Source organism: Seriola dumerili, unplaced genomic scaffold, assembly GCF_002260705.1.
Source record: "Seriola dumerili isolate Sdu_G_001 unplaced genomic scaffold, Sdu_1.0 BDQW01000449.1, whole genome shotgun sequence".
NCBI lineage: Eukaryota > Metazoa > Chordata > Actinopteri > Carangiformes > Carangidae > Seriola > Seriola dumerili.
Window position 1 is genome coordinate 4,834,607 of NW_019174704.1, and position 25,022 is coordinate 4,859,628.

General features: G+C 38.9%; 1 protein-coding gene across 1 annotated transcript in view; it reads right to left on the reverse strand.

Moving 5' to 3' along the window:
• LOC111234540 (neurexin-2-like) overlaps nucleotides 1–25,022 on the reverse strand; it is an 89,446-nt gene that overhangs the window by 39,148 nt on the left and 25,276 nt on the right. Inside the window, exons 8-14 of the mRNA XM_022762686.1 lie at nucleotides 24,768–24,971; nucleotides 21,273–21,299; nucleotides 16,297–16,416; nucleotides 15,828–16,209; nucleotides 14,510–14,700; nucleotides 13,905–14,078; nucleotides 12,917–13,036 (exon numbers count right to left, since the gene is read on the reverse strand). Coding sequence (XP_022618407.1) covers nucleotides 12,917–13,036; nucleotides 13,905–14,078; nucleotides 14,510–14,700; nucleotides 15,828–16,209; nucleotides 16,297–16,416; nucleotides 21,273–21,299; nucleotides 24,768–24,971 — 1,218 coding nt within the window. The remainder of the gene's footprint in view (nucleotides 1–12,916; nucleotides 13,037–13,904; nucleotides 14,079–14,509; nucleotides 14,701–15,827; nucleotides 16,210–16,296; nucleotides 16,417–21,272; nucleotides 21,300–24,767; nucleotides 24,972–25,022) is intronic.

A 25,022-nucleotide genomic window follows, 5' to 3' on the forward strand; every position in this document is an offset into this window, starting at 1 on the left:
ATGATTGCTGTAACTTCTTTGCTTAGTGATGAAGCAATTTTGAAAAAGCAGTCTTTCAATAAATAGCCTTTGTATGATTATTATTTTAAAATATCCTCTTTAACAAATTGCCTCTTATTATAAAAAGAAACTCTCCTCTCTGATACAAATGGATCCAGTATGCATATGATACTCCATTCAAGCTGCAGATGCAGTCTTCTGACTAGCTCTTATCTTTGTTATTATAGAGTCTAAAACTGCCTATAGCTGTTTAAATCAGCCATCACACCAAGGCTATTTCAGGGTGATATACAGCCTTCCTGGTTGGTCTGTTGAGAGAATCTTTCAGTTTTATTGTTTGCTTATGACGCTGCTATAGAGACTCTCCTCTCAGTCTACCTCTGGCACACAGTGAGATAAAGCTGGGGCAATATATTTATGTGTATTCTTTTTTTTCTTTCTTTTATTTCTTGGTGAGGGAAACCCCTGAAGTTCCTTGGGATTTTTGTTCCAACAATTCAAATGAAGTACTTGTGTATTTGTTCTATATAAATTTTCACCCAGCCATGCCCTTATGCATGGATGCATCGTTGGATGAATGGACAAGGATATAGAGAGACATATAGATAGGTGGATGGATATATACTACAAACAGTATATCACAATGATGAAAATGGTTTACCAAACTATGTAGACTAACCAAGACTTTCTCTAACTGTGTCATAAAACAGTAATCAAGTTCTACATTATTAATTCACATAATCTCAGCTAGGAAATAGTGGAAATTGCTTTCCAACCAGAAGCACATCTTTTCTGGGGCATCTCTGAGCCGGTAGCCTAAATCGCCAAGCCTTGTTATGAACTTGCTGTTGCTTGCATTTTTTTAAATTACAAAATTAATTTGAAAGACTGAGAGCTTCTTCACTTTTTTTTATGCGAATCCAACCCAAGTTGCGGCACTTGAGGTGTAGGCTGCAAAGTCAACATCGTTTCTTCTTATTTAACACATACTTACAATTACTTAGAAGTTTCATAAACATCTCTAGAGCTGCCTAGAGAAGAAAGTAAGTATCAAATTCATTTTTATATTATAATTTGATTATGATTATTGTTCACTTGATAATCATAGTACTCCTCTCCCTGCAAGCCATTTACATCACAATAGCACAAATGTGTTAATCCATTTGGGGAGATGTATTTAATTGCATAAGCGCTACCAGGTAACTGTCACATCTCTACGAAAAAGTAGGTCTTTTCTGCCTGAATGTAGTTATTCCAATAACTAGTCAGTAAAAAAAAAAAATCTTCCTATATTTACCTGATTAATAGAATCTGGAAACCCATAATGATAATAAAAAATAATGACTGTTCATGGATGGACTTGAATTGTGCTTGTAGTGTCAGGATTTATTAGATAAATACACAGCCACTGATGTTAAATTGCAAACTCTAACTGTAGAAAGACCTTCAACCAAACAGCTCATCATACGATACACAGAGAGCTGAGAAATGGTTGTTGTTGTGAATTAGGTGAATTCTGGGGGTCAATATGATTACTATTTACTGTAGGCTCAGCAATACTTCTAATAAATTCTCAAATCATAATATATTTTGCCATGCAGACATCTGACACAGACATCATTTCACTCTACTGTATAAATTCCCACACAGTAATTATCACACACATACTAGAATAGGATGCTTATAAAAGCCGTCAGAACTCATAAAAGGTATTAAAGTACAACTTACATGGTGAATAAGAACGGTCAGCCTGATGTTGTGGAACTCACAAAATGGCTGCAGAGTGATGTTGAATTGTATCCCATAACGTCCAGTCTTAGACAATGTAAGTGTGGTGGACAGAGTGTTTGGATATTTCTCCTAACTCTGTTAGTCAGTGTGACATTGGCAGGAGATTGAACTCCCTCTCCAGCAGTCAGTGTTTGCAATGTGAGTCATAAGAGACCATGACTAATCATCAAATAACCTGTCGCATATCTGAGTGAAACTGGCAGTGTGGCTTGTATTTTCCAATCTGTTAAACATAGCTTAGCACAACCCGTGTCTGTTTGCATTCTAATGAGCTATCAGCAAGCATTAAATTATCCTGATATGTGACACTTTACCCAAAGGTTGCAAGAGGTCAGGGGAGCGCTGTCTAGTGCCTTTAAATAATGAGCAGGTTTATTTGTGAAGAACGAAATACTGATTGCTGATGATATAAATTCTTGAGGCTAATGAAACCATTAGGGCACTGGGTACTTTTCCAATCTTAATCCTGAAAATAGTCTACAGCTAAACTAGCTGCTCTGCGAGCCTGAAATGTTCATTGTAATGAAAATCAAACTGTTACATAGAAGTATTGGACAAACAACATGTATGTCTGCACCAACTTAAATAGCAATTTTTATATTGCTATATTTCAGTACAGACCAAAGCGGTGGACTGACAAACATTTCTAAAAAAAAAAAGACTAAAAAAAACATGCATTATATGATCTAAGCTAATGGCTAGTATATTACTAATAAGTGAAACTCAACAAGAATAAGAAGACTCTTAATTAGGGAAAAAAAGACACCACTATGATGTGAAAAACACATAAATCTCTAGTGATTGCATTATTAACTTCCCCTTGCTCTAAGTAAATGTGCTGTGAAATATTAAAAGTGGATCTTTGCAACTGGTTAACTGGCTACAACTAGGCAAACACAAACCGAAACAACAAATGTACTACAAAGGATAAATCTGTGCATCTTATGTGTAGAAATGTGACTTTAAATGTATGGAGGAATAGTGTTTCTGCTATGCTTAAAGATCCATCATGAAAATATAATATCCTGTGAATCAACACCCCTGTTTGCAGCTATCACCTGCGTTTAACAGATCAGCAACCTGCAAAAATTTGCTGCAGATAGGTAAAAAAAAATCTTGGATCTTTGTATCTTGGATACAGTCATCTTGCTGCACACTACAGGAAGTGATGTAACATTACACTTATGTGCGTTGTTGCCACTTTTGAGCCTGGTCAAAGGTGCACTGTGATTAAAACCTGTTGATGACAGTAGCAATGGTGCATTTTAGACATAAATGTATTGTGGTAGGTAACATTTAAGTATGTTATAGTAACATGTGCATCATATTTCTGAATATTGCATTAACCAGGGGGACTGCTAAATCCATTCAGTCAAAGTCTTCTGTTTACAATAGCCGAGAACATTACTATTAAGACAATACACATCAGTGGGGAGACGGAAGATGATTACACAGTGGTGTTCAAGCTGTGAGCAACTTCGTAAGTGCTCTCTTAGTAACACATGGTGTGAAAGGCTGTGATTGAATCTTTGTAGTAGTGTCACGCACGTTTTAAACAGGGAAATCATGTATTTCCTGTACCCTGAGGTCAGACGTCAGTGGAGCTAAAAGTAGGAACTGAAACTAGATGACTTTGGCATCCTGTTGAATCTGTTAGTGTTTTGAATCTGACCATAGTTACCACAATTGCTTCAGCAGAGGGAAAAGTGCAAATGCCACAGAGTAAAGCTGGTGGAAATCTCTGCACCTTAGAAGTACATACATAGAAAGTTTGAACTTTCACATGTAAAAAAAAAAAACCCCTCTACTACTACCATTACAACAACAACTACTACTACAACTCAACTGTGCCATCATAGAACAGCAGGCTCTGAGATAATGAAGTTTACAGGCAATGTACCCTAAGTCAAATACATTTCAATCTCTCCCCGATGTATACTGTGATGCAAACTGAATATTCTAAAGGAATATAAAACTCTAGAAAAAAAAAAGAATTTGATGTGGCATTGATTTAATTTAATATCTTATTGCTGTTTATGATTTTTTGTTTATTCCCAAACTGTGAAAGTTTGAGTGGCTGTGATTACCAAATTACTCATTTTGCTCTTACCAACTAAAACTCATTACATGAACTCACACAGAGGAAGGAAACAAATTAAATTTGCAACAAGGTTTAGCCATGGCCCTTTTTTCAGACAAATTTCCCTGGTTGCTTATCTGTATGGCAAATGAACAGACATCAGGTTACATGGTCTAAATGCAAAACAAGTTTTGCCAAATTACGTCACTTGGTTTGAGGTTCCACTCTGTTTTTTATTTAATCAAGTAATGATTGTATAATTTAGTCACCTTTCATTTCTTTTAATGCCATCCTCTGACATTTGGATGTCAGGAATTCTTAATAGTATGAGATCTAATTTATTGTCTTTTCTGTGTCTCTGTGTCTGTCTTTGAACAGTTAGCACATCTATGTGCTGTTAAATAGGAAGCAAGATATATCAGTAATCCCTTCCTCTATTTTTGCATGATACTATGGCTATTCATCAAAATAATTGGGTCATGTGGACTCAAATCTGTGGTGGAATCATCAGTATCATCATTTCTTGATACACACAACTACATTAATTTCTTAACAGCTTAATAAACAGCATGAGTCAGTGTGTTAATGTCACTATGAGTCTGTCAACACAGTGTCCTGTCAAACATTTCTGAATGAACTGAAAAATGAATCTGGACTGCTTACCCTGCTCTGAAAACTCATAACACCATGATAGACAGTAACAGGAATTTACAGATTAGTGATTAAGTTAGTGTTCTTGGTATCTGAACAATAACTTTTATGACATAATACTCCCCTTTAGAGGAAAACTCTTAACACATAAGACAACAAAGATGTTTTTAATGTGAGAAACTGCAAGGACAGAGAAACACAAATAAGCCAAATGTGGCATTATTCCCTCAGGTGCTTGACTTCCCCTCACATTTATGTAAATGTCAAAAGATTTCCACTCATGCCTAAAAGGCTAAAAAGCTGTAAAAATGCTGTGAGTGGTTAGACATTGACCTGTGGTGTATTTCACTGGAGGATGAATTTGCAAGATTTTTTATTTTGGCAAAAATATTTGAAAAATTAAAGCATTCCTTCCTGTAAGTCATAGGTTAACCTTTATAACCCTGTAAGCTCTGCCAGTCAGTTTCACAATGCTCAAGCTTTCCTACCGCCATAATGGAGCTGTGGGGAGCTGCGCCAGCAGTCTTGGACTCAGGGTATTCATATTACTCACACAGAGCAGAGATTTGGCAGAGATGATCATTTATGGGGATACAGTGTCTCTCTATTTTGAACAAAGCTGACAAAGCCAGGCTGCTAACGGTGATGGAAAAATCCAAAGATCTAACTTCATGTCTGGAAAATTGTACTTGTACTTTAAATTTCTATATGGATAAATTAATTATACATGTTTACTTGAATAGAAAATCAGTTTTTCATCATGACTAATCCATCCATAAAGCTGAGGCACATCCCAGCACACAGTGCACCTGGACGGTTCTACCACAAGTTGTAATATGGATTTTCATGCCTCTTTAGTACAGAAATCTCATCAAGCACATTAACCCAGATAAATTGCCAAAAATCTGCTAGAAGAAAAACAGAGGCATGTATGAGAATGGATGAATCAGCATTATCTCCAGATTTCAGGATTTGAATTTCGAGCTAACCTATAAAATAAATATGTGGGCCCAAAATGAGCCACATTCATTTACAGTTACAGGTGCAGCCATGTTCACTGAAATCATGCAGATGAATCAGAGACAATTTTATGACGACTTATGAAAGAAAATGAACCTGGATGGTGTCCACTACTGTAACCGGTCTGAAAGGGCATGCTGTGAACTAAGGCTGTCACAATATCAGATTTTCACGACACAATTACAAAGAATTCACAGTAATGATATTATCGCACTATCTATTGAAGATTTGTTTTATTTATGTTTCCCTTAGTTTACTGTGTGTTTTGTCTCTTTTTTGGCAAATGCATTAGACTCAAATACGAGTGTAGTGAGGTGGTGAGAGTGTCTGTAATCATACCTGGTTGCCTGTAGTGAAAAGGCAACCAGGTGAACTGATAAACAAAAGATCTGCCATCACAATATCAATCTTTCATTTTTTTTTTAAATTAGGAGATTAGGAAGAGCCTGTGATCCAAGAATGTCTTTGAAACATGCGCAGGAATTCAGGACCAACTAATGCATATCTGCAACCAGTGGACACAAAATATTTCAGTTGCCCTCAGGAGGTCTTATGGAGGACACAGACATGTTACAAACAGACAATGCAATTACCTCAGAGCGGGTGTTAAAAGGGTGAACTGGGCCATCAACGATAAAACCCAGCACAAGGAACAAAGTAGACATTTGCCCCGGGGAAGTTAAGACCCTCTAATAATAATAACAACTCTACCTAGACTGCATTATGTGGTTGATGATTCAATACTATATGCAGCAGGTAGAAGTAGGATGTTGTTTAATGGTGGGCGGGATATCATTATGTGATATTAAGCAAGCAGGAGACAGAGCTCACTCAGGACTTGGACTTGACCGCCTCAAGGTAATTGTAGAGAATCAATGGAAAGTTAAACCCTATTTCATGATAAACGCTGGCATGCGTGGAGTGTAGTCAAATATATAAGGTTCAAGGAGCAATATAATGCTCAGTTTATTGTAATAGGTCTCTTTTGCTTTATGTACGTTTTTTTTTTTTCTATCCCTACATCGCTGAGGTTTGCATTAACAGCAGTTTAATTACCAGTCTAGAAGAAACGTTAATTCCTTTACTTACAAAAGAGCTGTCTCCAGTGGTAACTCCTCTACTTCTATTTCTATCACCTCTTTTCTTCCCCTGAAGTTAGCATGCTCACCAGCTACCCCCGGCCCCAACCTATCTCGTCCTGTAATACTACTTTAGTTAGTGAGTCACTGTAACATCCAGTCTGCCCTCAGTTCAGCATGAGAGGATGGAGAAGTAGCCCGGGCGTATTCTAACCTCTTGCCTTGTAAACGCAACGATGGCTGAACCTCTTGGCAAGCGGCCATCACTATCACCGCCACCACCCACAAGAGGCCACGATCGGTGGCAGAGAAAACTCACATATTGCACCTTTAATGGTAACAACTCTTTATCAGAAACAGTTAAATTGATGTGAAATATATATATATATATATACATATATATCCTTTCATCTGTCTACATTAAGTCTGCAAAGTCAGTTGCATCTAAGGGATTTAAGACAACAAGGGTATGAAGCAGTCTGTTTACACAACTAACATGTACATAAGAGCAATGCTTGTTCAAACTTCAATCTGTTGAATCTGTCGGTCTCAAAATGAGTAACATCTCATAAAATGCACACAGGCAAAGAGGCAAGGCAAAGAGGTCGTGTTAATTTTAAGATGCTATATTGCCATACTGTACTTTGGTAACATTTCAATTCAAGTCCAGCCATTTATCATTTATAATCAGTATATGAAAACATAATAAATGGTTTGTAACAAGCTATAATGTAGCTGTAAGCAAACATAAGGACATCTTTAAGTGTTTATCAATATACAGGATTTGTTAACAGTTCGAACCTCTCCCCTCACCAATATGAGGTCATACTTTATATCATTACAACTGTGTGTTACTTTATTGTCATTCATTATTTGTTTCTATAGCTGCTCCTTATATAGAAGTTACATTTGTTAACAAATATAATTATACAAATACCTATATCTGCTTCATTATATACGTTATAGTTTGTTATACCTTGTATTACATGTCTGTATATTGATTATACATTACAAATGGTTCAGAGAGCAAGTCTCTTGAGGACATATCTGCCTGATCCAAGCTTCTCCAGTCCAGACCATTTACTTTATATGGTTCGGACTCAGAAGTGTCTCACAAGTCTATTTCGGGTAGGTCACCATGTTATGAACAGCAATATGTTTTCTTGAGCCTCGGTCCCGGGGCACGAGATTAAGTCTGAACCTCTATCCTGGATTATCCTTGTGGCCTTTGGGACACAGTCATAATCATGAATGACTCCACCTGATATGAAGGTCAAAGGCAATAGGGATTGGATTGAGCACTTCTCATACTACTTTTGTCATACTTTATAGTACAACAGAGTACATTCCCAATTTTCCACACTGTACACATACACGTGTTGTACATACAGCTCTACACAAACGTTCCCAAAAATAACAACAATTAAACCATTATATTACTTTTAAAAGTTTTCTCATATTTGAAATTGAGTGTAGAAATCTAACTCACAGTTTGCTTCATCTGACATCTATACTCTACATTCAGATTCACATAAAGCCTCTATGTCCTACAGTTAGAATCCTTTGATAATTACAACTTCTGCTGGGTAATTCAAACCTCAGCCAGCTCTTTTGAGGAAATGGAAAACCATTATAGCTTTGACACAAATAAAATTAAGGCTAGATGCAGTGCTTGCTAACTGGCATATGAAATAGGAAAGGAAGACAGCTGTTGTCTGTGCAATGTTACTGTACCTTGCCTGCGCGCCTGGGGGCTACAGGCTCAAGTCTGCCTTTCTTCCATGGGAATTAAACAATTCAAAGGAAACGTAGACTTACAAATTTATGGCCAAGGTGGGTTGCACTGTGCAGATAGCTGAACACTGCTGGCACTGTGGTTACGTAAAGCCATGTCAGGTGGAACGTCATGTGTTTGTCAAATGTGCGGGGTGCATATTGAATGTGGGCTCACATGGTTGGGGGGGGGGGCGTGGGAGGACACAGAACATATCATGATTAGAGAAGACGGAAGAACGGTTTCATTTGGCTAAAATCACTGGTCGCCCATCATACCTTTTGCATTTGTCACAATGGTTGTTTTTTGTTTTTTTTTTGTTTTTTTTTTTAATGGGATAAACAGTATTCAAGTGAAATGTGAAAATGTAAATGAACAGTAACGGTTTTTGCTTTAAATTGGCACTCGTTCAAAATATATACATAGTTATACAGATACACTAAATGCACATTTGCAGGCACATACAGAGACACACACAAACAAACACAAGCTGGTAATAAATGTACTAAAACCATCATCTATAACTGCAGAGGTTAACCAATAATTACACTCTCCATATGTTTACAGGAAGACGCGCTGAAAAAGGAACTTGGAACATCATTATATATCTCAGTGACTTTAGTGGTGAAAAAATGACCTAGAGGTAATTAGCACAGATGTCTGTATAGCATACTTGGTAAATTGCTTTCTGCATATAATTATAAATGCACTGATGCACAAACCAAGTAAGGGATGTTCGTTTTTTAAGAAGCTTCTTCCACACACCACACTTTTGAACGATAGTCTGACGGTCCAAAATCAGTTAAGCACTCCACTCCCCTTTCTTTTTAATGCTGGTTTCTGGGGGTATGCGCCTTCTGGAGTGATACACAGATGTGGAAGAAGACAAAGGTGGGAGGGGTGGATTATTTGTGAGGCTTTTGTGCTGGCGAGATAAACAAAGCAGCAGATTGTGGCATGGATGAGACAGGCTTTACCAGCTAATATCGATGGTTACAAACCCCTTGTCCTGCCCACTTATTTGTTTATGTATTCACATTATTGTCAAATGTTTTCCATTTGATGATGGCTCAATGTGAAGCATGAGACCCATTATTTCCTCTGAGTTGGACTGATGTATTGGTGTGACCTTTGATGTTGGCCAGCCATGCCATTTACCATGATTGAGAGTCCTCCCTGAACACAACTAGATGAAAACTCAAAACGCTCCAATGACTTGTATTTTTCTTGAAAATGTAATTTTTGTTGTCAGTTGTTCAATAATAGCCTTGTAAATGCATGAATATATCCTTTGGTTCCCCCTGTAACTGCACAGGTGGCAATCACGCTGTTTTAAAGCACTGGTTTAGTGCGGCCCTGTAATCTTAAGGCGTTTTAATATTAGGTACAGTCACCTCGCACCGTGCAGAGTACGAATGCTCTCCCCCTCCACTCCGCTGCCGCCCGGCTCTCATTTTAGTAACGTTATTCCATACGCGAGTACCCCTGCATATCTACACACTCCCGTTACAGTAGGTGGCGGTACGCACCAAGTTGGCTTCCGAAACGCAAAGTTGAAGAAGAGTACACTTGCTACAGTAGTTTTCACACCTGATGCGAACTGCGCCCGAGCGCACGTGAACTGTACTCCAGATCAACTTTTCAAGTGGCCCTGTACAAGGATCAACAAACCGTGCGGTGAACGGTGTTGACATTAATCAAATGAACTGGACTGGGTCAAGTGTTCTCGGATCGGGGCCAAGGTCCTTGACGTGAAAGCGTGTGTGACTTTCACGGCCTTTTACAATTACAGGAATAAATGTCAGGAGGAAATAGAGAGTGAACACAGAGAATTTTTGAGGGTAAAAAAAATAAAAGATTTTAAATATTTACTGATGGCAGCTCCTGTCCATTTGGTATTTAATACATATAGGCATATTGACTAAGCCAATACTGATGCGTCACTGAAACCGACAAGGTCTGTAGCCTATTCAATATCCCTCAAAAAGCCCAACCAAATATTGCTGTAAATACATTTATATCTGAAGCACTTGTGTTGGGAAGGTTTAGCCTTAGGCAGCCATTTGAAAATTCTCTCTCAGATGATGTGATGTGCATCAGACTGTCTGCAGTTAGAGAAAATATAAAAATTCAAAGGGAAATTCCAAGATGGTTTCCATTAGATGCTGGGAAGTGTTTATATGATGTGGCCTTTGAATGCATAATTGGGGTTGAACAACTGTATACCAACATGTATAATCTCAACGGGAATCTTTATCAAGCTTAATAAAGATCAACATGTTTTTTTTTTGCTTTCACAGCCGACAACAACAGTGGAAATAGCCACGAAGAGCATCAAAAAAAAAAAAAAAAAAAAAAGCTCACTATTAGTGATAAAACAGGTGAACAGGAAAAGTCAATTTTAAGAGATACTGAAGTGAAGAAAAAGTCAATACACTCAATACAAGTCATCCAGTCATAGGAAAAAGCTAAAAAAGGAATTGCTTTTTTTTCTTTTCCTTTCGTTTCTTTTCTTTTCTTTATACTTGCCTCCACAAATTACCCTTTTATATGATGAAGATCCAATGTGTTGCACTGGAACAATAATAAAGACCAACATGTTGATTTGTAATTTTACAGTCCCAATGCTAAGTTTTTCACAGACTGAATTGCATTCTTTCCTTTCTGAAATGCAGCTAAAGTTAGTAACTTTATTAGTAACATATGAATAGAAAGACAGAAGTGCAAGCTCGGGCAGTTCTCCTGTCCATCCACTATGATTGCCCTCTTGGTCACGTAGAGAGCAGCTTGACAACCTTGACAGTGCAGGATGTGCAGTATAGAGGACAAACTATTGATTTGCAGGTTAAATCAATAAACTACAGCAGCAAGCTGATTGTGTAAGTCTGTAACAATGACAGCAAGCAAATGGTGGAGGAAAGCAGCTTTTTGATATCAGGATAAGTAGATAACTGTTAGTAAGTGAGTGTTGTACATCTACTCCAGAGAGTATTTTATTTAGTGTCTTTACTTCCTGGATTCTGTAGGTCATCATCAATGATGAGAACGCTTATACTGTACAGTATATCTTCTTCCTGTATACATGACTTTCTTCCTGTTATTATCATAACAGAGTGTAAGAGTGTAACGTCCTTTCCTCTTTTAAAACAATACTGCAAAACGGCACATTTCAATAATGATTACCACAAAGGCACAATTCATGCAGTTATTCTAAATGACTCTGCCGCAAATGAAGCTTAACTTGCCATGACCACCAGACCAATAAGCTTAATGTTAATCTCTTGCCATTATAAGTATGAAAAGCTTCTGGTAAAAGTTGGGGTCTATTATTTTGGACATAGAGGGCTCTTTACAGTGGAAGCAGCAGTCAGACAAGAGGTTTTGAAATGTGGTGCTATCAACGTGTCATGTGCAATTAGTGTGCAATCCCTCCCTCCAGTTAGTAATACAGTACATCACCATGTATTCAAATGCATCTATTAAATAGTTAATTTCAGTGTTTGAAAATGTAAGGCCAAGAAATAGAGACATGTTTCTCTTCACGTTCCTTCTTTTTGAGTGTAAGATAATTTTAAGGAATAAACAGAGAGTAACAGTGTCACCCAAACTGTGAAAATTATGGTTGCTGGAATAGAAAAGCCTTATTTTCAACAAGGACTATTTTTGCAGTGTTTTTAAATGCTTTACCCAATGACTACAAATCATTTTGCATTACTGTTTTCTGTATTTTCCAAAGAGTCTTCTACCTTTGAGGCAGCAAATTGTTTCAATTCATTTGCATATAGTATTAAAATGAGCAATCAATCACAGTGAATATCATCTGTCCTCTGACTGTTGTCTCAGTTGTGTCACTTTTGAGTGGTTGTGTAGTTGTAAGAGCAGATTGATGTTGAAGGTTTGCAGCTTGTTTAAGCAAAAACAATCAAAACACGTTAAGCCAACAGATGACTACAGATTTTGTTTGTGAAATACCACATACTGTCACTTCTTTGGAGCTCTAAAATCCTTCAAAGGAAGTATCCAAGAGGAAAAAAATCTACTCTTTGTAAGAAAGGTCACAAGTTGAGATTTCATTATTATTATTATTATTATTATTATTATTATTATTATTGTTGCAAGGCTCTTTCTCTTTGTCTTTTCTTGAGCAGGTCAAATTTTGGGTTTTGCGTTTCCCTCAACAGACAGACTGGCCAACCAGTTACCACCAGGCCGCCCTGACGCCCACTGTTAGTGGCTCTGAAAGGCCACAATTTTAATGTAATCTGGAAAGACATCTGTCATGACGCATCGTTACATCCTTAAAACCAACACAACGAGTCTCACTGAATGTTCTATTTAAGGGAATTGATATTTTATAGATATTTTTCAATTGGTGATCGCTTACTCAATAATGGGATCTGATCATTATCATCCTTTACCTTGTGGTGACCAGTATTTGATTAAAAACGGTTAAAAACGAGTTAAAACAAGTCGACTTTCCCCACCATTCCACCCATTCAGGCGTAACACATCTGTACTTACGGTCACTGCAGAACGGCCCCCCGTAGGTGGTCATGGTGCAGTCACAGGAGAAGCCCTCCCACAGCTGCAGACACACTCCTTGGTGTTGGCAGGAGTCCTCTGTGCAGGTGGTGCTGGGACCTGCAGAGTGTTGACAGCGGATGTACCAGGTGCCTTCTCTCCATTTCATAATCATTAATCTTCACTACCATCCAAATGGAATAGTGAACGCAATGGTGACTAAAGATGTTAATGTTTTCAGAGAAAATATATATGCAATGAGATTTTATCACTCTTATACATATATTTTAGTCTCACAATAAGTCAGATTGGCTGATTAGCAATCACTGCCAATGTTGTCACTGTAAATAAGAACTTGTCATAAAAGTCTTGACTAGTAAAATAAAGGTTAAATAAATACACACAAATTAACACGCTCAAAAGCAATAAGAATATTCTATTCATTTTGGAGACCACAATCATTTCCTAATAATCACCGATCATCTCCTCACCGATAAGTCATACTGCCGTAAAAACGACTTTGCTCGTTCATGTTAAAAAGGGGAAGACGCCTTTTGATTTGGGAGACTCCATGACCTTTACCAAAGTGTCACCCTCAGGCTAAACTTTGGGTACACTTATGTAACAATTCTGTCATAATCAGTGCAATGTTTCTTGTTAAAGTAATGGCTACCTGGGGAGATGATTAAGCCTTGGCAGAACGCTGTGCTCTATTGAGATTTTTCTTGTTTGATTAGAACTCAACAAAAGCAGCTGGATTTCTTGACTGCAGAGTCATATTATTACATGTTCGTGTGTATAATCAGAACTAATAAAACCACAAATTGTGTTCAGTGGCCAATCGTGTTAGAGTATTCAAAAAAAGCTGTTTAATAGCATAACGAATATGGTGTAATTACTTTTTAGTGAGCAGCGACTCTTCATCTCTAACCTGACAGTAGGAAATCTGACTGTAGGAATGATACGCAGGTGTTTCATATTTCCTCACCTCCACAGCCGCGCTCCACGTCTCCCACCTTGTAGAGGGCATCTGCCAGCAGGTCAGGGAGTCTTCCGTTCAAGTCCACAGATGCTAGACAGCCCTTGTATCCTTCCCGGGATGCTATTAATCTGGGCAGGCTGCTGTACATGCTCTTCCCTAGACCTCCAATGTACAGCTCCCCTGTAAGGAACAGGAGTTGGTTTAGAAAAAATAACTTCCCCATCAGAAGTTCATGTTGGTGCATGTTCTAAATGAATACAGTCAATATTATGCAAATATGAGCATTTACCCTCAGTGGCCACTTTATTACTTTATTGTCAGAGAAGTGTTATTTTAATGATGTGTTTTAGCACTGACGTCTTTGTTAATAGTGGTGTTGTAGCAGACTGCATTACATTAAGAGGTGTTTCCACTATTCTGTACTCCTCATCAGTGTTGGGGAGTAATTAGTCACTCGTAACAGAATTACATAATTAAATTACAAAACAAATGTAATTGTAATCTGTTACAGCTACTGAGAAAAAACAAAAATAGGAAAGCAAATCTCAACAACACAGCAAGTAGTCACTGTCACTTCTGGTAAAATACTTTTGATTGAGCAGATCAGATACCTTTTAAATCCAGGTTGCGGGCTCCATTGGTGTGTTGGGTGACAGTGCGGGAATCAATCTTAAGGATGTGCATATTGTTGTTGTCGCGGGAGATCACCACGTTGTGCCACTGGTTGTCGTTGAGGGGTTTGTCAGAGTTTCCCTTCATTAGTGACGGCCCGTTTCCCAAGTCAAAAACATAATGAATGTACCTGCGGGACAGGACAACGCAGATGTACACGCTCAGTAATTTTTTTTTACCTAGTATTTACTTTCCACATGAGACATTTACAAAGTGGAATCACAAGGTTTAGGTGATTAAATAATTCAAACCCATTGTGTGAAGATGTGTGGGGTTGTCATGTGTTTACAGTATCTTTCAAATGATTCTGATGACATGCATGGTGGTGCAGCTGTGCACTGGTGTCTGCCAGTCTTGTTTCATGATATTACCACGGAGACAGTACAAAGTCAGAGATTTTCAAGTGCTTTGTTGTTGTTCAAATAAATAAACAGTGAATCAGTGTAAATACCCACGGTAAGGCTTTAGGCATAGCACCACGATATTAAATTTGATCAGCAGACACTGAGCGTGCACTGTCAAAAACTAAATCGTCTCTGAATCAAAGTTAAGCAACATCCATGACAAAGCTGCTACACTTCACAGATAATACTGAGCAGCCAGAAAACTCTGACAGGAGTGTTGGAAGCCATTTTTTTCATCTGTGTTGTCTGTGAGAGCTTCAGCTGCAGGCTCCGGAGCTGAACAAGGCCTGCTGCTGCTGCCTAATTACTGGTGGAGTGTCTGTGCAGGGTTTGACAGTGGGACGCTACGATTCTTGCTTTGCTTGCTCTGTTTTGACAAATTTTTTATGCTATTCTCTCTGTAAAATTTTTTGTTTTTACATGAATAAAACATTTGTGACTGAGTCAAGTTGCCAAATGTGCTTGAGTAGGTCTGAGTGTGAGAATGACACTCGTTCACTGGTAACAGCAGCTATTGTTTTTGCACTCGTGCTTCAACTCTCTGCTTCTCTCCCTTTAACAAAATAATTTATGATGAGCAAATGTTTTTAAAGCTATTTAGTGTCTCTACTCAGCGCTTCAGGCTGATGGATTAAAGATGTGAATCATGATAAGGTAATTTTGAGGCAAAAAACATAAAAGCTCCCATTCATTTGGCTTGAGTTTTTAAACACAAATATTTTTGCACTTAAAAAAAAGGCTATACAAGTACAAAATAAGGTATAAATAGTTTGTTCTCTTTCCAAATAGCTTCCTCTCTCTTCCTGCAGCCCAGGCCTAAATACACAGTATGAACTAACACCCCAGCACTTACCCTTTTACCAGCTCCACCACGATGAAGTCACTCCCATCCCCAGAGTTGTAAAGTATCAGGCCGTCGGTACTGGTGGTCTTGAACTGGAAAAAAAGGTGCATGGAGGCGTAGGCCTGTAAAGTAGAGAAGGCCAAGTAGCTGGCTTGAGTTATAAAAGTTACAGGATTGGCCACAATGTGCCTCATGCCAAATCGAGCATTGAGCTCGCAGTACGAGATGTCTCCGTTCTTGCACTGGTCCAGATACAGCATCCCATTGAAGGAGAGAGATTGCAAATGGCCGATGAAGTTGGAAGGCATCACAGAGATGAAACGCCGCTCTGTCATGATCCCCGTCTCAATGTTGTTGAACTCCAGGCGGGTGTGGGCGCCCGTCATCAGGCCTGCGGAGGAAAAACACGCAGCTTGAATTGCAAATACCTCTCAATATCTGTCCCTTTGCTACTACAGCTCCTTCAGCCCTCATGTACCTTCCACGGTCACATTGTCCACAGAGAGTTGCAAGTTCTTCCCACGCCGCACCACCTTAACTGTATGCCACTCATTGTCATTCAGCTTCTCACCTACCAGGAGTATCTCAGGTCCCTTGCCTAAGAGAAAAAAAGCATCAAGTGATAATCATACCAAATCAGCTCAGTATACTTTTTCCACACGGAGCTCTCAACATGAGAAGCACTCTCTCCTCAGGGTGGCTACATTAATTTGCTTTCAGATTCACTCACACACACATACAGCGCTCGACATTTACCTGCAGCCAACAATTTGCATTCACCAAATACACACTTAAAGGAGAAATGAGAGAAATAAATGACAGTAGTAGCTCCTGTTCTCAGAGACCAAATATGTAAAATGAATTCTGGACTGAAATACCATGACGCATTCTGCTCTTTATAGTGGCATTTGATTGATGTCTGCTGAGGAATTATGTTAGGTATTATCTAAAGGCTCGGCTCAAACGCGCAGCTTTAAGTTTCAGCATTTCTGCACTATCCTCTGCCTTTTCGCTGGTTTCAAAATAGGTCACAGTGCAGAAGCTTGCCACTGCAGCACCGTCATCCCGAATCAGTGCCTATGCAACAGGCCGACACGGCAGTTCAAAGGAGTTCTGACATCGCTTGGGAAACTAATTGGCCATGCCTAAGCTGACTGCGCCTTTAGGGGTTTGTCTGTCTAATTGAGCTCAGGGTGCAGGAGAATTACAGGGGACGTACAGAGGGCAATAAATGGAAAACATCAACGGGTTTCCGAGCACATCACTGTTTCATCCTCGGGGAAATAATACTGCGACTGGAGACTTTGTCCAGGTCTGCATATCAAGTGTCTTTACAGGGCACCGCATGATACCCCCATCCACCTGCTGAATATCGACTATGCAACGCCAGACAGATCAATCCCATCAAATCCTGCTCCCTCTATATTTGATGGATTTACTTGGATAATGAGAAACAAGCCTCTCGCTGGTATCATGTCCAGAATAAAAAAAAATAAATAAATAAATAAAAAAAACCTAATGTTTTCCTTTTAAATCTCCATCATGAAAACAGGCACAGGCGAGGTTTGCTCTAATGAAAGAGGAGATCGTGGGATGCTGCAATAGTAGGGACTGTTCATCTTATCTGTGCTTCGTACAGGGGAGCTTCCCCGCTGTCTAATGCCAGCGTCTAAAAGCCAAACTTCCTAATAAGCTACCAACATAGAAAAAGCTCTTGTGAGGAAAGTGAAGGGTGTTCTTGTGTTTTGTCGTATATATTATATTTAAACATATATCCCTTAAGTACTCAGGATGCTCATTAAAAGGGAACTGCGGCATTTTTAAGACATCAAACTCTGTTTACAGGTCTTGTGGAGAACTACGGCATATGTAGAAAAAAAAAAAAGTTGTATAAAGCCTTGTGTGTGTGTGTGTGTGTGTGTGTGTGTGTGTGTGTGGGGGGGGGGGGGCTACAAGTCTGAAAATGAAAAAAGAAATTCAGGGGGTGTGGCATTAGAAAGAAGTGAGTCACTGAACCTCTGTAGACAGAGGCTCAAGGCTACATTAGCTGCTACTAGTATATCTCCGACTTCACGGCCAGCTGTTGAGTTGCATTGTGGGTAATGTGGGAAGAATGTGAGGAATTGATTGATTTTTGAGGCATTGATTTCAATCATTTAAAAAAAAAAAAACAACTACATTGTGAGTTCAACAATGTTATGACAATGCAGGGCTAAATTGTTGGGCTATTCTTTTAATTGAAACATTTAATTTGTACATTTAATAGTTGGACTAGTATTTAATTTAAAAGTGGGGGTCATCGTGTCTCTGGAGAGTAAATATAAATGAAGCACATGAGGTAAAACTGACTGCACCCACTGCACTGTGTTCATATTGGCATAGTGTTCTATCTCTAACACTGCAGAGGCTGGTAAAATGGTGGAATATAATATGTATTCACACAGACATCTGACTGTAAACCCTTTGAAATGTGGGCTCCATTCTAAGTACCTTTGCTTCACAAGCTCAGCTTCCAGAGGCTCGAGAGCGAGGCGCACATGTAAAGGGTCTATTTTCTCCAGTTTGATCCTCAGTTAAAATTGAATTCGATTAATATTTTCAAACAAGGATAACTTCAAAGGCATAGTGCGGTTACACAGGTCAGCATTATGGGTGAGCTGAGACTTTGAATGCAGGATGTGCGCGTTAATCAAAGCATGTTATGGTAATTCTGTAATTTTGCAGAACAAATGCCTCATTTCAGAAGTGTGCAGTGTACTATTATTCCCCCGATTCCAGAGAATTACTCAAGAGCACTGCAGCAACATTTGTTCTTACAGCTATTACCCTCCCACGGTGGATCCAGTTGTGGACAGCTTCCAAGCAACTGCTGCAGATGGGCTGTCTCTTTGAGTCCTTCAGAAAGCAGCTACACTCGCAGGAACACCTCACCTGAGAAATCTGAATTCTTGATCCTGTAATCAGGTTGTAGGCTAATCCTGAAATTTACAATGAGTCCGCGGTGCAAACCGCAATTCTCCCCAATGATAGCGCTCACTAAACGGTGATTGCCTAAATCATTTAGGCAGATAATTCTGCAATTTAAAATTTGGCTCGATTTTCTATCATCAACCATAAAATCCATTAACAAGCCATCTATCATCACATCTGCAGTCTTAAGCTCTTCAGAGGTCACTGGTGTAGCATATATACATAGTATAATTGATCAGGAGGATGATTAATTTTGACACATAGACAAGTGCACATACTGTACACATTTTCTGTGCACAGTGCATGATGGTACAATGCCATCTTGTGGTAGAGAAGGCAATGTGTTGTGCAGATATCTGAGGAGATAAAGGACATACGGCCTTTCTGTAAATAAGCAATGTTCAATATATTTCTTGTTGTTGGTATTTGCATAATTATTTAGCTGAATATTTTACTTTCTAACGAGCGCAATGGACCATTTAAAAATGGCTGAAAATTGCTCTCCTGTGGTGGGTTACTGAAGTGGTTTACAGAGACAGTACTTGCACATCTCACCTCTCAACTGTACACACACACACACACACACACACACACACACACACACACACTACTCACCTTAATCAGATTGAAACATTGTAATCCATTCGTTTACACTGCATTTAGATTGTACTCATTTGTTTGACGCTTTAAGTGAAGCAGCTTGGGGTTCAGTTTCTTGCCCAAGGACACCTCGGCATGTGCACAGACCGAGCTGGGGATTGAACCACCAACCTTGCTGTCAGTGGACAACACGCTCTAACACCTGAGCCAGAGCCCCCCCCCCCATTCAGTATAACAGATGTTGCTTAGGCTCAGCCATGTGTCGCAAATCTGCTGTAACAGTTAAAGTGTCCCTTTTTGCTGTATGGCCTTTAAATCTGAACCTCAGATCAATAGATTAACATGAGACAAAATGGCTGACTGTGGGATATTAATTTTTTCATTGCACACGAGTAATATCAAAATGTGTTTGAGAGTACATAAACCGATGTTCATCTCAGTTGATCATAAACAGATGTAATAACTAATATTCAGGCATCTCTATAAATCACTGAAAATGGAAAATTAACAGTTTTATTTTACAGAAGCCAGGAATTATTTATACAAGAAGGGTGGAAACAAGCTTTCAGCCAGCACTCAATTATAGTGATAACGTTTATAAGCATTCATAAGCCTCTTCTGTATTGGATGATCTGTATCAGAGAGACGTTCACCTCTCCAATGGCAATAGCTTTTATCTATTTTTCGCTCCAGTCTGAACAGAAACTTAAATTGCCTGTCTCTCATTATCAGGTGAGAACAACAATCTACATCATAAATTCCAACATCATCACGCCGCAACATAAAGTACCGCTCCATTTCACAAGAGTATAGGATATACCACAGAATCGGTTCTGTTAATACAGAGGAAGATCTGCTTTTTAATCAATGGAATTATGTTCGCTCATTGAACCCCCCCCCCGTGGTTTGTGGAAATGTATTTGATAAATGCTCTTGAATTTGTTGTCGTGTTTTTCAGTCTGAGTGTTTGGATTAAGTCATTTTTCATGTTGAAAGATTTTAGACATTTTATACATTTACACAGCTCATTCAATCTGAATTTTAAATTCGGGTCTAGGATGCCTTTCGCACTGAAAATGGTGCTGTATCAAAAAGCAAGATAACAAGTGTTGATGTATGATGAGTAGCTCGAGTCAGACACTTTCTGTGGTCAAAGATTTCTCATGAAAAACTGACGTCTGATGATTTAATTTGCTTAAAGAGAATATATTATATCCCAGATTCCCTCTGAAAACAGGAAGAATTGGCTGCAACAGATTGTACTCTCTCACAAATGTTTCAACATTTAGGTCTCTTTGATGGCTGACAGCCTTGTCTCATGCTCATCTATTGATCCGATATCAGGCTAAACGTGAATAACAGTCCTGCCACCGCAGTGTGAGTAACAAAATCAACAGCCTTTTCTCTGAACTGAGACCGAGCACTGCTTCTCTCCATACTGATAATTGCCGATTGTACTTGAACTCTACCCAATTAACAAGCTATGTTAGTCACAGGCAAATTAATGATAGACTTATTGGCAGCACAACAGCAGACTACTGCATGACAAATTTTGCCACATTTGATTAGAACATTATTACATTGCTATAATGGGCCAACGTCTAATTTAAACTGTTACTAAAACGTGCATTTCATGAACGCAGAGCAGAAGGATGCAATTCTGTTCAACCATACTGTTTGCCACAGTGGAGTCTCATTCTTATTCTTATCTTTGTAATGGTGCATATGAGCAGGATACCAGCATCAGTAAACAAGGAGAATTGTGGGGCAGAATAAATGAATTATGCTCTGTTTCATGAGGGAATAGAGGAAGAGGCATATGATTATACCACAGTGCATGTACTCTAAATCATGTTACAGTAAATAATCATAGGAGACACTTACTGAGATTACAGTCTATCCTGATACAATCTGGTGAGAGAGAGAGTGAGATGGTGAGATTAAAAGAAAAAAAAAAAGAACAGCACAAAAGAGGAGAATATTTCACATCCTTCAAGGTACATTCTGCAGACAGTTCAGTGCTTTTCAGAGCCCACCATCCGGGGACAGCATTGAGAGTCTAAACCGCCACTTTCCTCCCTGTAGTGTACATAACATTAGAAAAAGGAACACTGAGTGAAAGGAAAACCTCAGCATGTGTCTGGCACTGCTGGAAGGACAATAGACCAGATCAAAGTTGGGATCAATAAGAGCTTTATTGACCATAAAAGTAGAGGTGCACCAGTATTATTTTTAGCATTGGTATCGGCTGCTAACATTCGGCATTGGCAATTTGACTGTTTCGGATGCCACGACTGATTTTGTTTTATTGGTGTGCGCTTAGAGGGTGATTTAGCAAACATGCACTGCTGTGCTGGGGAAACTTGTCTGAAGCAAAATGAAAAATGAAACTTCTTCTAGATCTGAGCGTCGCTAATAATGAAAATTTTAACATTTGAAATAGAATTAAAAAAAAATCTTAAAGCTTATCAACCAAAGCAGCACAATGATTTCACTGCAAGGAGCAGGTGTGAGTGACCACTGAACAATAGCACTTAAGGATTGGCAATTCCTGGAATTATGCACAATTTGCAATAAGTGACCAGTTTCCTGACAGATCTTTTTTTGTTGAGACAGATTGTCTCCTGCCATATTCTATTTATAAGTGTGTCATATTGCAATATTGTGTTTAGGATAGCCTCCATAGGTGATGCAAACATTATGTGATTGGCTATTTTCACTGAAATCTACTGAAAACTTCATGACTGTTTAAGTTAATAAATTGGATTGATTTGGAAATTTTAACCTCCTGCACCGATGAACCTCTACTCAAAAGTCCAAACCTTGATCTTCACTCTTAAACTCCAACTACTGTTAAATGAAATGATGCAGTCTCCTGCTGGTTCTGCAGGCCTGACAATAATATATTTTCCATGTTAAATACAGAGGAAAAAGGCGATTTGCACAACCTGCAGCCACAATGAACCTTACACCAGGAAAGAAATGACAACAGCACAAATGTGATGCACTGCTAACATTTTCTCATGTCTGCAACAGATAACATCTTTGAAATCCATCTGCAATATTCAAATGTTTGTTCTCAAAATGAATCGACACACTTATCACTTCCATGTTTTGAATAATGAAACCAATTTAGCCAACTGGACATGAATATATTGGTGTAAGTCATGTGGCTGAGGAGTGCTCTCAAGCTGTCAACCATCACAGAGCAGTGGATACAGACAGCCAGAGACCAGAGTGACTTTCTGCTGCAGGTGTGTGTGTGTGTGAGCGCGCGCGTGTGTGTGTGTGTGTGTGTGTGTGTGTGTGTGTGTGTGTGTGTGTGTGTGTGTCTGTGTGTGTGTGTGTGTGTGTGTGTCTGTGTGTGTCTGTGTATGTGTGTGTGTCCATTCATCCCTGGCACCCTCTGCTCAGTGAAGCAACTCTAAACTGGACAGGCCAGTAAATGTGAGGGGAGGGAACTACAATGGTCACATCTACGGTATGAGCAGCCTAAGCGGTAATATCTCAGCATAATGACAGTTCTGGTCTCTGACTGCCTTCTCCTTGAACTGCAGACAAGCCATTGAAGGGCTGAAAGAGCCGAGACGGTCAGATGGGACCTGACCACTGGATGAACTGAGAGAGAGAGAGAGATAGAGAGAGAGAGAGATAGAGAGATAGAGAGAGAGAGAAGAGAGATAGAGAGAGGGGGCAGAATATACACACACCTACAGTTGCTTAAAAAGGTACTTCTTTCATGACATTTTGCTTCTTCAATATGTTTTTTGAAGATTGATTTCAGATTTCAGATACAGCATTCCTGATATCTTTCACTCAGTTGATGAGTTCTGTACAGTAACTTATGTTTTGCCGTGGGAACAGGTGATCATTCTCCTGCTGGTGTATAAAAATACACATTTTGGGGCACACTGATAGCCAAATGGTTATGGCGCATAGCATATAACCATGGATGTCATACCCCCTGTCCTATCCACGTATACGGTGTCTGCCTCTGTACTGTCAGCTTTCCAAAAACAACAAAATCGTCAAAACAAAGAAACAAAGTAAAAACATTTGATATATTTTTTTAATTTAGCTTTTTCCATTCTACTTAGAGTCAAATTGAAGAATAAAAACTGTGCTGTCAGGTGTCATACTGGTGGTCAAGTGGTTAAGATGCACAGGCTACCACATAAAGACAACGTGCATAGTAGGGTGGGGTAATATGGCCAAAAATAAGATCATAATATCTTAATATTTAAAACATAATTCTTTTGTATTGATCAACATGAATAATTTTTTATATATCTAGTATCATTAAAGGGAAAGGGAATGCATTCAGCATGTTGTTTAGACCTTAATGCATTTTGGTGAGTAACACTGAGCATAAGCTGAGCTTCTCTAAAATCCTTTTAATTTGAAGTTCAAGAGGTGTATTTGGATTGATTGGTTCGAAATCATCAATCTTTTATTTTTCAAATGCTCCCCGCAGCTGGCATGGTATATAACATTTACGGCTCAGAAAGGCAACACCAACGACACTTTACATGTTAAACTACACATATTGGCTATCGCACACTGGTACAACTGAGGATTGACTCAGTGCAGGACAGATACATTTATCCTAAATTAATTTTTGAATTGTTTTTGTGACAATTATTGTGCTTTCTTGTCGCCCAGCCCCAGTCCATAGTAAACCTTTAAAACTGGAAGGCAACCAGTGGAGACTCCAGAAAGTTACTATGTGTGGCCAAGAAATAATCTGACAAATTCTTCAAACTCTTTGCCAGAAAGCGAATAAGTGTATTCCCTGAGGGTCGAACTATTTCTTTAAATCCAATCCATAAATGAGCAACTTTTAAACTCCAAGTGATACTTCTGTAAAGTCCAACTGATATGATGAATGAAGCAATTAGTGTAAATAAAAGTTCAAATTGGTCATATTCTTTTTAAGTAGACAATTTTCTGTATTTAATATTAGGTTGGATTTGGAATGAAACTACATTGACGCTGTGTTCACATCAGGAAATAACAAATACAAAAATTAGTGCAAGGTCGGGCCAGAATATGACAATAAAGGAGGAAAAAATTTTGCTGGTTTTTCATTTCCTGATATAAACAAACCAAACTGTAGTTCATTATTTAATTCAGTAATTTCCAGTTACATAGATCTAAATGGGATAAATTTGACACAAACCACCGGATGTCTGCAAAAAAAAAAAAAAAAAATTACAGCTACATGCACAAGGATTATTTTTTAAGCAACTGTAGTTGTTGTATATGAAGATGGATATGGGGGAGTCTGAGACTAACTAATATCATGAGAACTCGGGCTGGGTGACGTGTCCTGAAAGGTCAAGTGGCATTATCTGCTCGCATTCGCTGCAGCAGCATTACCCAGGTTCACAGTGAGTTTCACTCTGCCTCCGTCCAGCTCCAAACGAAGGGTATCCGCTGACTGCTGAGAGGTGGTGGCCATCAGCAACCCAAAGGCCCTCTGGGACATGAAGCGCAGGGACACATCCTCGGCCTCTGTGTGTAGCGTCCTTGGCAGCACCACCTTGAGATACATGCTGCCGTCATAGCTCACCATGGTGGCTTCTGTGGATTTCAGTGGACATGAAGCATTAGCAGACAATGAACCCCGGATGA